A 12,026-nucleotide genomic window follows, 5' to 3' on the forward strand; every position below is an offset into this window, starting at 1 on the left:
GGCCAGTTTTTCCCATACACTGCATAATGGCTCATTCAAATAGATGAAAACTGCACTGGCACAAAGAGGCACTTTGCTCTGAATCACATGGAATCTTTTTATCATATTTTCAGATCAGGATCTGAGATAGTTAATGGGAGCAGATTGGTTCAAAGCAGTACATAGTTGAATTGATTTAAAGTCAATTCTGTATTTGACATTTACTATTACAATTACAAAGGCAATTGATAAAAGAATACTTACAACGGCCTTGTTCAATGTATCCATCTCCATAGCCATACAGCCGGCGTGGCAGGGAGATCTGAACTCCACTCCGTCTGAACCACAGACTGGGTTAAAGGCCTCCTGAGGACAGCGACAACCAGCGCTGCACGACAATGCATCACTTCTATAAAAAGGAAAATACATGGTGAATTGTACAAATGATAGGGACTCACTTGGTCCAATCTTTCTTTTTGTTGCAAAGAAATGCCATTTGTTTGTTAACAGTCATGAAATTAGTTAAATTTCAGAGGTAGAAATTGTTCCCTGTTAGTGGTGAGGAAAGTTTCCCGCAAGTTTAGGGTTTACTCTCTTGCAAAGGTGTGATAAGTGATGAGAGATTATCTTAAACACCCTAGTCAGAGCACACATGTCAACACTGGGGAGTTAGTGGGGTTGAAAGCAAGAGCACTGTAGTGGTTTGGGGCAGAACTGGCAATGACAGAGCAGAGGGAGGGACTAGAAATCTTGCAGCATAAATAGACCACCAAAGTGGACGTGTTTGTCTTGTGATTAGAAGAGAATGACACATGTCAAGTGTGAAATCAGTGCAGCTCAAGTTGCGTCCTGAACAAGCTCACAGATGTAGCTCCATAACTTGTCAATTACGTTTATCTTCTATGTTGTAACTAACCCCTGAGGCCTGCATGGCGTATGTAGATGATGTGTTTGAACTGAAGCTGCAGCTACCTTGTAGGAAACACTCCGGCGACCTTCTGTGTTGGGCAGCCAATGAACAACAGCGGCGTTGAACAGAACAGACCGAGCAGGACGGCAGCGGTGCACAGCTTACTGGCACTGCTGATGGACAGATTCAACCTCCGCATCAGAACTCCACCTAGGACGGTGCCCAACACGGCCAGAGGGATACAAACTCCTCCTGAAAGACGGATATCAGGAAAACAATGACTTCAATTTCAGTTGATCCCAACTTTACTGCTGATACTATAGCTTTTCCATGATTCTACTGGACCATCAAACACATATTATTTAAATGTAACTTCTGTGGAAAGTCTCTAAAGACATGACAGTCTCACCTATCATCATGGTGGAAAAAGAGACAGTCTGGCTGAACTGTCTCTCTATGAACTTGGCCATAAAGGTGGCTAGACCCGCCAGCAGCGCTGCCAGGTTGACCTGCGCCAGAACCACCAGCAGGTAGATAGGGCTCCGCAGGGTTCGCAGAGCGATACGAGGAAAACCTGAAGGACATTGAGGGACAATGAAGGTGATGATGACTGATGAATGAAGAGCAGAGATGAAGAAAGGTCCGTTTTGCACTAATACTGACTGTCCGCAGTTATTATTTGTATGTTTCTTTAGTTATTTTTACAGCTCCGGTGTTGAATTATGAAGCCGATGCAGATGTTCAAAATCCTGCAGTTCATCTAGTGTCCGCTTGAGGCCGGCTGCAGAAGCGTTGGAAGTCACATACACCCCCATTCAAAAAGGCCAGTTTTTACAGCTGAAATCAAAATGTTTATGGCCTGGTACGAAAAAAACAAAATTGATCTGATTAGCTCATGGCTCATGAATGGGCACACGCTGTATAAGGGTTTAATTCTGAGGCTTGAAACCCGCCTCAGCTCCAGCTCTTTGTCTGCTGTTAGGTTGACTGACAGTGACAAATCATTTAAAGCATTTAAAGCATTGCGACCGCCATCGTTGGCACCCCAAAGCCCCCTGCAAAAACAGATGGGTGACATTACTCAGGCTTCGTCCATTAATATTCACAGTCTATGGTTTCAATACAAAACAAATGCAATAAAGCATTTTTAGCGCTCGGCATCCTGAGCACTGAAAATGTTGTCAGTCTCAGCTTTTTTTTGTCGCTGCGCTCACAGTTCTCTCGTTAGCTTTCGTAACTTAGCAACAATAAGTGCTGGTGAGAAGTGTTCTGAAACTGAGGTTGTAGGCACTGCCAGCACACACAAAAAACTGTTAATGGACACACTACCAAAAAAGGCTATCTACTGGCTCAGTGAACTTTGTAGTCTGACTTCACTTGCAGTCAGTTTTTGTGTCACTGAAGCCAAATTGTTTTTTAAATTTAACAAAACTAAAGTATATTGCCATGAAAAACCAATTTCACACCGCACATGCCAATTTCAGTGCTACAGTATCGAACAGGCAAATAAGATATACATGTCAATATACTTTCACAGTTCTACTTTGTCATCTGTGGTAATGCGATGTTATGAAACAAATGATAGGAGACTGAGGATCAATATCATACTGCAAAAACACTTTTTGAGATCATCACTGATTTCCATTTGTAACAGCCTCTGATTGATGGAAAGTGTGCAACACAGCCTTCTGACTGGCTAATAGACACAACATAAGGGTTACAGGTTCACAATCAATACTTTGAATATAACAGACGTGAGTTTGGGGACATCCATGACAACATCTGAGTATGAAAAATGAAGAATGCTCAAATTTAAAGGAAATTTGCAAAGATTGGTCAAAACTGCAAAATACAAAAACACGTTGGGATTGTTTGAATTTGTTTTATAGCAACATCCATCTTCCTTCGGGGAATGAAAAGTACTTGAATGTTTCTTTTATATTGTGTAAGCGCTAAATATCATGGGACATAATGCAGTCATACATCTCACATTTATTGAATGCAATTGTTATTTATGGGATTTTCATTTTGACAAGTTGGGTTAATTTTGTCAACTAATGATGAAATTAGTGTCTTGCTTTGAGTTAGGCCTGATGGTACACAGTGACCCCTTTTCACCATCGATACCCTTTAGTGGCCTCAGTTGCAGCCTCAACAAAGTGGCTAAAAGAAGACTTACTTTTAAGGAACTGAAGGAGAGAGAGTTCCTGGAGTGGGTTTGTCTGCGGCTGCTTGCTGTCCGGTGTGCACTCGTCATCGTCTGCTTCGTCCTGGACAAATATGGAAACAGAACATCACATGCTGGACATGTTGTTTCCCCTGTTAGTTTCGAAAGCCCTTTAGTTTGCAGTTAATGCTGCTTTGGATGAGTTTGCTGAGGCCCTGCATTTGGTAGGTAAAACCATGCCACTCAAAGAATAAGGATTAAAAACGTAAAATCTCAAAGTCAGATAAAATCCTCTGAAAAACATCAACATGGCTAGATTTGTAGACCACAAGTACATGACATGTTTAATGTGATAGTCGGAGGTTGCTTCATGGTGGTCTGGGCAGGAAAATATGACCAGCTTTTTTTGAAAAGATTTTACCTTCTGATAGTTTGAGATAAACAAACTTATACAGAGCTTGGAGCCGAGCTTGGATTTATCAGTAGATCTGCATTCCAACACAGACCGACAGTGACGGTGCAGGTAAACATTTCTCCACTGGGTTTATGTGCTCAATCTCTAGGTTCAAGTCTTCTGTTTATTAAGTAAATTATGGTGCTGCTTAAGAGTCAAATAGACCAGAAAGCAGGGAGGAGTTAGTTGGAGGCTACCAGTGATTGAAAAGCCTTTACCATTGCGATGTGTAAAACAAATAATTCTTAGGTATTTGGTTGAACTTAGAGACACTTTGAGGAGTCAGCTGATTTGCTTGCTAAAGTTTGCATTCAAACTAAGGTCAGAGGTTGGAAATTTAATTTTTCTCTTATTTACATGGGATCCCATGGGAACTATGTTTCTTCCTTGGATCTACACTGTATAAAAAGTAAACAAGACAAATCATACAGAATCAAAAAATAAACAACATCAGTCAATCCCACTCAGGGAAACCACATTCAGCCAGGGTGTATTTTCCTTCAGAGTATCACACCAGTGGAAATGAATACTGCAATCAATTAGAGAATCCACATGAATCTATCAATCATTATTTGTATAGCGCCAATTCATAACAAGTGTTATCGTGAGGCGCTTTTCAAAAGAGCAGGTAAAAGACCTGACTCATTGTTAATAAAAATGGGATAGGGGGAGATGGGAAAAGATGCAGGAAGGATTCCTCCTTTGTATTCCTCCTGTTCATGTTGTCCACACTTCCTTGCCGCTGAGGTGGAGGTCGGAGCAGGCCGTGCATGAATGAGGACGGTGATGTCTTACTTCAGTGCAATACAACCACAGCAAAGACATACTCTGAGAGAATCTGGCCTTTAAAATATTTCTTGCACTAAAGTGCGAAGGCGTTGGCATGAAACTATATGCAGAGTGACCACTTTTAGAATAATATCTATTTCATTTTATTGTTTTAGTCATTGTTACATGAATGGTGGGTTTGCAGCTGACAGGTGACAGCTAATTTCAGTGAACTTCTGTAATACAGTTGCTTAATGTACAAGTACCTTAAATATATATTCCAAACAAGGGTACTTAGGGAAACTCACTTAGTGTAATTTAAACACTATCTGGGTCTCCAGGACCTCTGCAACATTTGGACTAAATATTTCTGACGACTGTGTGAAACAAGCTGCTTCAAACAATTAAATAAACACCCAACTGAGAGTACATGTTGAGGATTCACTGATGGTGAGTGCTGGTGAGTTTCTTAAAAACAGTTTATGTTATTTGAATCCAGCGTTTTTTCATCTCAGCCGTAGAGAAATGTGTTTCAGTTAGGAATGTTAGTCCTGTCACAACAAAAGTCATGTTCTCAGGGAAATGAAGCGTCTGCTGCCAGCAGGTTGCTCAACACGAAGCTGTAACTGATATGACTGTCTCTGGTACACTGAATCAAAGTCCAGATGCAGGAAGATACTTTCGATTTTTAAATGACTTCGCGTGAGAGAATTTTACTTGATGCTTGGTAAAGATAAAAACCTGAAGACTACAATTTCACTGAGCACTTTTTAGACTCCATTTAAATCACTCAATGGTGTCGTAAAAAGAACAAACCACACGCAACCATCTGAGATAAATACAGACGCAGAGTCTTGAATTATCTCGTCAAGTGTTGGTGATATTTAAAAAGCTCTAAATAATGGATGAAATAAATCTAAAGGTCCTTTTCACAAAGAGCAGGTCTAGATCATAACCTTTAAGTGTTACTCTGAAAATAAAACAATACTCTTAAAAATAGCAGCGCAGAAAGGGTGGATCGTTTAAGTTAGGTAAAATGCCTGACAAGGTTTCAGAACTACAGACTGCTATATAAACATTATACTGGACACCATCAAGGGCATTATCCTGTGTTTAAGGTAAGGTGGTAAGGATCAAAATACAACCATAATACTATATTTTAATACATTTTGCAATCAAACTAATAATTTTATAACAAGCCATAGCTCTGTTTCTGATCCCTTTATGTTATAACTGCAATGAAAATGTTGTTCACTTGTCGTTCAAGTGAGCAAATCTTAGCAGTGCCTGAGCAACAGGATACATTTCCACTCAGCTCACGGATTGCTTTAGCCCAGCTATAAACTTGAAAGGTATGCTAGCAAGATTCAGAGTCAAAACATTACATGCAGTTGATGTGAGGTAGCCTACAAATAATTTGACAGTATGATATAAATCACTGCTAGCTCACCAGCTAATATATCTTCTGTACACAAGGTGGTGCCTGCTTCTTGTTTTGGTTGTGTGATGTATAAGGTAGTTAGGAGAGGACTCTGAATTCTATATTTTACTGCTCATGAACAATTAGTAAATACAGCGCCGTGGAGAACTGGCATTGTGTGGCCAATGATAAATACTGTAGAATAAAAGTGCTGTCTCTGTCTGTCAACTGTCTGAGCTAACCAGCTATTCTGAGACTTCTGCTAACTGCTAATGCTGATAGCCTCTCCGCCTACACCAGCCTTGTTACATATACACTGGGAAGAGATGAAATTGGATTTTGCGAATTAGCGCCTCATCTGCGGTGTGAACATTTTGATGATGATGTGCCATAAAGGCCTCTCCCAGCTACGTTTCTATAGAAATGGAAATTCATTTTTTTAAATTAATTATTTCAGCAATACATCAAAGCATTTATTGAAGTTAAATTACAGCAAATGTGTCTGTGAATCTGTGAAGTATCACAGCACAAATCTCTGACTTAAAGACACTTGAAACACCACAAAAGTAGAAGGAAACTCTTGCGCTTCAGACACTCCACAATTGGTGGTCTCAGAGAAGGAAGTTAGATGTTCATATATATATAATTCATTGGACTCCTTCGCTCAGACAGTTATCCAAAGAAAGTACTGGAGCACATGAGTCACTTCAGGCAAATATATTAAGGTGCAAAGGATGAACTGCGTCTTCCTAAGAGTCAAAAAGTTTGAAGCATAAATCACCTTCCTGTGAGGGGGCAAACATTGAGTCAAATATCTGGTGTCAGAAATAGAAAGTGCTGAAGATTGTCTGTTACACAGGGAGTCATTTCAGCTGGAACATTGTTGGGCAATCGTTTGGCTTCATTCATCTGAACTCTATTAAACTTTGATTCTTAGCCAAACAGCCTGCAACAGCTTCTTGTTAGGGCTTGCTGAGGTTACAGGAATGCAATTTATGAGTATTTCTTATATTCTGCATCACTCTCAATTATCTTTGTTGACATTATTATTAATATTTACTTAATTAACCCATTAAACGCTGCAACAACTTGATGATCTTTGTAATTTTATGGGGAACGTGCATAAAAAGTAATATTAAAGTAAAGTAAAGAATTTTAGGATGTTTTAAATTAAATTTGTGCTTTAAATCTGCACATTTCACAACAGACTCACATTTAACACTACACAAACAACAGACTCACTGCAGGCCATCATCCTAATTTAATCAGTCTGAAATTAAAACTGTTGGAGACTTCATTTTATTCCCACGCAAAGCTCCAACCTTTGTGGGGGATTGTTCTTTGAAAAATTATCTTTAAGCTAGCTAGCTAGACCATAACAAACAAAACTCAAACAACCTTTAGGCTGTTCAGACGTCAAGGGATAAGAAGCACCTGAACATATTCTCATAAATGACTTTGAGATAAGCAAAAACAAAATGTTAGACAATATTTATATTTCAGAAAACACCTAAACAATTTCTCCTAAACTAAAAATGGACAGTTTAAACTACTTTAGGAGTGTTGAAATATATTTTGCTCATGTTTCTGCATTAAGAAAAAACTTTTTTATCAATATGTTTGGTGTAACTATTAAGCAAAAAACACACAACTTTGTGAACTACATACAACTTCCCTATCTAAACATAACTTTCTGTTCCTAGCTGTCTCTCTTACTCTCTCCCGTAAATAAACAGTTCCACAGCGCCCCTACAGGCCTGGAGCACTTCCGTTTAAGGCTGAACTTGGCAGCGTTTCTGTGTTTGCTGTTGCTTTCTGGTTGTGTGTGTTTTTGACTTAAGTTTCATTTCTGTTCTTGCAGCACGTTTGATGCTTATGCAGTTGTTTTGCCTATTTGCAGCACGTTTGTTTCTTTGCAGCGCGTTTCAGCCTTTGCATTTGTTGTGGTAGTTTGCATTTACTTTTGAATGTGCAGCGTTTCTATATAAGCTGCGCGTTTTTCTAAATGTATGTCATTTCATCAGTTGCTGAGCGTGTGACCCCTAACGGCCACCGTAGAAATGCATGAATGATGCAATCCTGTCCTATCTGCAGTTACCTAATAACTATTAAGCTCCAACGAATCTCTATATAAATCTGCAGCCAACAATCTGCTTTTAGACAACCTTGTGTAACACCAACTTTCTTCTTTCTTCTCATGTTGCTTTCAGACTGTAAACAATGCAACACACAGTAAAGAAATATTGTCTGGAAGTTGTCAGGTAGCCAAAGTGGGAGCCCTGAAAGAGTTGGGCATTGTTCTCAAAGAACACAAAGTTGTCAGACGATAGCCGACAATGATTTTTATTGCAGAGACAGAAGTGGTTACCAGATTACAGAAAACCACTTCACACACTGAATCTGCAGCTGTCGTTGTCCCTGCCATGGACTATATTTTACATGGTCCTAAACTCCACCAACTCCAGGTTGACGGATTGGACATGGGTCAAACTATGAAGTTAAAATAAGTGTCAGATACATTTTTCCCAAACCAATTCTGTCGTGCTGGTTAGTTCTTATCCAGCTGGTTTATGTGCAAGTGTTCATTTGACTGAACCCCCCTTAGGGATCTCTGACAGTTTTATCTGTAAGTTGGGTGGATGTAAGTGGGTCGAAATGTAATGAGGGGTTGAAGTCCTTCCCCAGAACATTTTTAACAGAGTAGATGTCAATTCCTACATTCTGACACATGAGACACATGAGACACATTTGGTAATTGTATTCAGATAAAAGTTGTTCTGGAGCAATGCCGCTTGTGCATGTAAGTGAGGGGCTTGGCTTTTGAGGGAGAACAGAGGGGAGTGGATGGGAATGCTACTTTCAAAATCATGCTATTTTTTCTAAATTAAAAACTCTGCTTTTAAATCAGAGCTTCTCTTTATGCTTGTATTATGCTGCAATTTATGTTGATATTATCCCATCAATGTGTAGAGAGGGCAACTAAGCACATTTTCCAATAAACTAAATACATCTTCAGTTATTAGTACAAATAGAAAAATCCCCAGGACCTCAGAATCAGAAATACTTTATTAATCCCAGGGGGAAATTCGGTAGACCTCTCTGGCTTACAACAGCTCTGAGCCAGTTAGGTTGGGATCTTTGACTCTGCTCTAAGGAAGCTCTCTGCTCAAATATTTAAGGATTTCATTTGATTTTAAAAAAGACAAAAAGTTTAGCAGGGACCCCAAGAGAGAGCTATCTTGCATGTGTCTTGTTCACAAAGTAACTATCCCAGAAAAAAACTTGGGTTGTCTCATCATAGAAAAAAGAAGATCAGGCTTTTACTTTGTAAAGCATCAATCAATCAATTTGATTTGTTAAGCGCCAATTCATAACCAATGTTATCTCAAAACACTTTACAAAAAGCTAATGAAAGACTTTACTCTCTGTTAGTTCAACATTTTCTTGCTTAGCTCTGTTTTTGGTCTCCCCAAACTCAAGAGATGAATAAAGTTCTCTTTAGCTGCTAAATGATCAAATATGTTCACGGGATGGTCTCACTTAACCTGTCATTAGACACTACAATGGAGTATTAGGGCCACATTAAAGAAAAAATTTGACGATATTGAGATAAAAATCATAAATATATGAGAATAAAGTTGAAAATGTTTGAGAATAAAGTCCTTAATTTACGCTTAAATTAATTTAAGTATGAAGTTTTAGTCTATGGTTATGTGTTTTATTATCAGAATCAGAATCAAAATCAGGTTTTATCGCCAATTAACAATACAATGCAACCAATCACCTTCTCTGAAGAGCGGGTGATACATTGCAGCCTGCACTTGTCCTTTGCTGTGGCTGCAGTGTACCAGACTGTGATGGAGGAGGAGAGGATGGACTCGATGATGGCAGTGTAGAAGTGCACCATCATTGTCTTTGGCAGGTTGAAATTCTTCAGCTGCCACAGGAAGTACATCTTCTGCTGTATTTTCTTGATGAGGGAGCTGATCTCCCACTTGAGGTCCTGGGTGAGGATGGTCCCCTGGAAGCAGAAAGACTCCGCAGTAGACACCGTGGATTCATCGATGGTGATGGGACTGGGGGCGGCTGCATTTTCCCTAAAGTCCACAACCATCTCCACTGTCTTCAGAGTGTTAAGCTCTAGATTGTTCTCGCCGCACCATGTCAACAGATGGTCAAAAAGACTCAAAAGACTTCATCACTACAGAGGTCAGGGCGACGGGTCTGAAGTCATTAAGTCCTGTGGTCCTTGGCTTCTTGGGGACAGGGGTGATGGTGGAGGGCAGTAATATGAAGAGCAGCAAATGAGGAACGTGGATCATCTTGAGAGTTCTCAGTATAGATTTCACAAACGAGGACATACATCATTTTTTGACACTTCACCAGCACATATACATAAGTATCAGGGCTGAAAAGATTTAGCAAGAAGAGTCTTTTTTCCACAGGAGAAAAAACAAACTGACTTTGAGGAAACTCTCTTTTGTGATGAAGGAAAGTATTGTGTGGTACGACTATTGTTGGTTTCACCTGCATGCCATCCCTGTGCACACAAACAGGTTCTATCACAATTATCATTGTTTCAAATTCACTCATTCATGTAGCTGAGTATTAATGATGCTAAAGATATTAAAAATGTTAGCTCATCTGGCAGAATGACAATAACTTGTAAAGCATATAAATGAAGAGTGTTCTGAATAAACCATATAGATATGAGGGGAATTGTAAAAATTGCCAAATGACAACCTTTTGAAAATCGGCTGAACCCCCATGCTTTAACCAAACAGTCTTATTATAAACAAACTTTATTTTAATAAATTAACTTCTTCTGTCTTAAATATTAGGACTTTAATCCCATAAAATAAAACTTTAATCTCATAATATTACAACTTTAATCTAGAAATATCAAAGTATTTAATTAAAAGTGATAATAATGAATGGCCCTAATACTAATTAACATAAAAAAACACAAGCTGCCATATCAGCATCTAGATAGCATAGATACTGTATTTCCTCTTTGTTGTCTGAAAAATGTACCGCATGGAGCCATATCTCACTGGAATACAAACACCTGAACACAAACACCCGGAGGATCCTGAGAGGTCAAATGAAGATTCTCTGACTTTAAATCACACTTTTTGATGTCAACTTTAAGCAAAGTATCAGAAGATTGTCCAGATAGTTTTTTTTTTTTTTTATGTCTGATGAATATAGACGTCAGTCTCTGTTTACATAAAACCTTTTTCAGCTCAGTGTGTGTTAAATACCTTTCAACAGTGAAGGAGGACGCTTCATGTTTATTTACGATTTAGCCATTACTTAATGAAAGCCAAAGTTTTAATGCCCGAGGAACATGATCGTTATATGATTTGGTTTCGTTTTATTTGACATGTGCTGTGATGCATTCAATATTTTTCTCTTATGTTTTTGCTCTTTTGTTTTCCAGTGTCTTGTTACCTCTGACACTCTTTAGGTGTATGAACCATTGAAAAAACAAACACACTAATATAAACTTACTCACTGTATGAGTTGATGAAAATAATCCAAACACAGCAGCATGTTCCAGCTGAGTGATGGCTCTAAGTTTTGGATCAGTTGCGTTTTTTTGAGCTCACCTCTTTGGGCATGATACTGGGGAAGAAGAGGTAAGGCATCGCGGTGAGGAAGAGGAGGCATGCCGCTACGAGGAAGCCGAGCCACCAGGCCCCCACCCAGCGCAGGTCCTTATGGTTCAACTCAATCTGATCTGAAATAAACCACACAGAGAGAGTCAGTCATGAGTACAGTCATACACTTACATGTTGTTTTTCTCTCTATATATATAATCCTTAATCCACAATATAATCAATTAATGGATCAAAGGGTGTCCATTAAGGTCCCCCATAGAGATAGACCTTTTAGTTAAAGAGAAAGATGGAGTGCTTAACCCCATGAGTTTATTAACTGGTTGTAGAAGAAGTAGCTCATGCAACAATGTCTGTTGCACCCCCCCCCCCCCCTTTTACCTGCTCTTTTGTAATATTGAAAAAGAAAGAGCAATGTCTTTTACGAGCTTTTTGTTAAGTGTCGTGAGAATACACTTGTTATGATTTGGCGCTATACAAATAAAGATGAATTGATCATTTTAGTTACATGTTTTGGCATCTTAAGTAATTGTGATCTTTTGTGTCTGTTTAGATGCTTAACCACATTTCCTTGTTCATTACTTGTACTTGTCAACATCAATAATTAAATAGAATGACACACTGACCGTTTGTCACACCTGCAGCAATAAGCAAAATAAAATCTGATTCATAGCAAGAACAAAGAGTAGCTACATGATCAAATAATC

General features: G+C 38.9%; 1 protein-coding gene across 2 annotated transcripts in view; it reads right to left on the reverse strand.

The window, feature by feature from the left end:
- Positions 1–12,026, reverse strand: part of slco2b1 (solute carrier organic anion transporter family, member 2B1) — a 35,898-nt gene that overhangs the window by 11,145 nt on the left and 12,727 nt on the right. For both annotated transcript variants that reach the window (XM_061055697.1, XM_061055698.1), the window contains 5 exons: positions 11,311–11,441; positions 3,069–3,159; positions 1,299–1,463; positions 952–1,141; positions 244–388 (listed from right to left, as the gene is read on the reverse strand). In XM_061055697.1, coding sequence (XP_060911680.1) covers positions 244–388; positions 952–1,141; positions 1,299–1,463; positions 3,069–3,159; positions 11,311–11,441 — 722 coding nt within the window. The remainder of the gene's footprint in view (positions 1–243; positions 389–951; positions 1,142–1,298; positions 1,464–3,068; positions 3,160–11,310; positions 11,442–12,026) is intronic.

This window comes from Labrus mixtus, chromosome 14, assembly GCF_963584025.1.
Source record: "Labrus mixtus chromosome 14, fLabMix1.1, whole genome shotgun sequence".
Taxonomy (NCBI): Eukaryota; Metazoa; Chordata; class Actinopteri; order Labriformes; family Labridae; genus Labrus; species Labrus mixtus.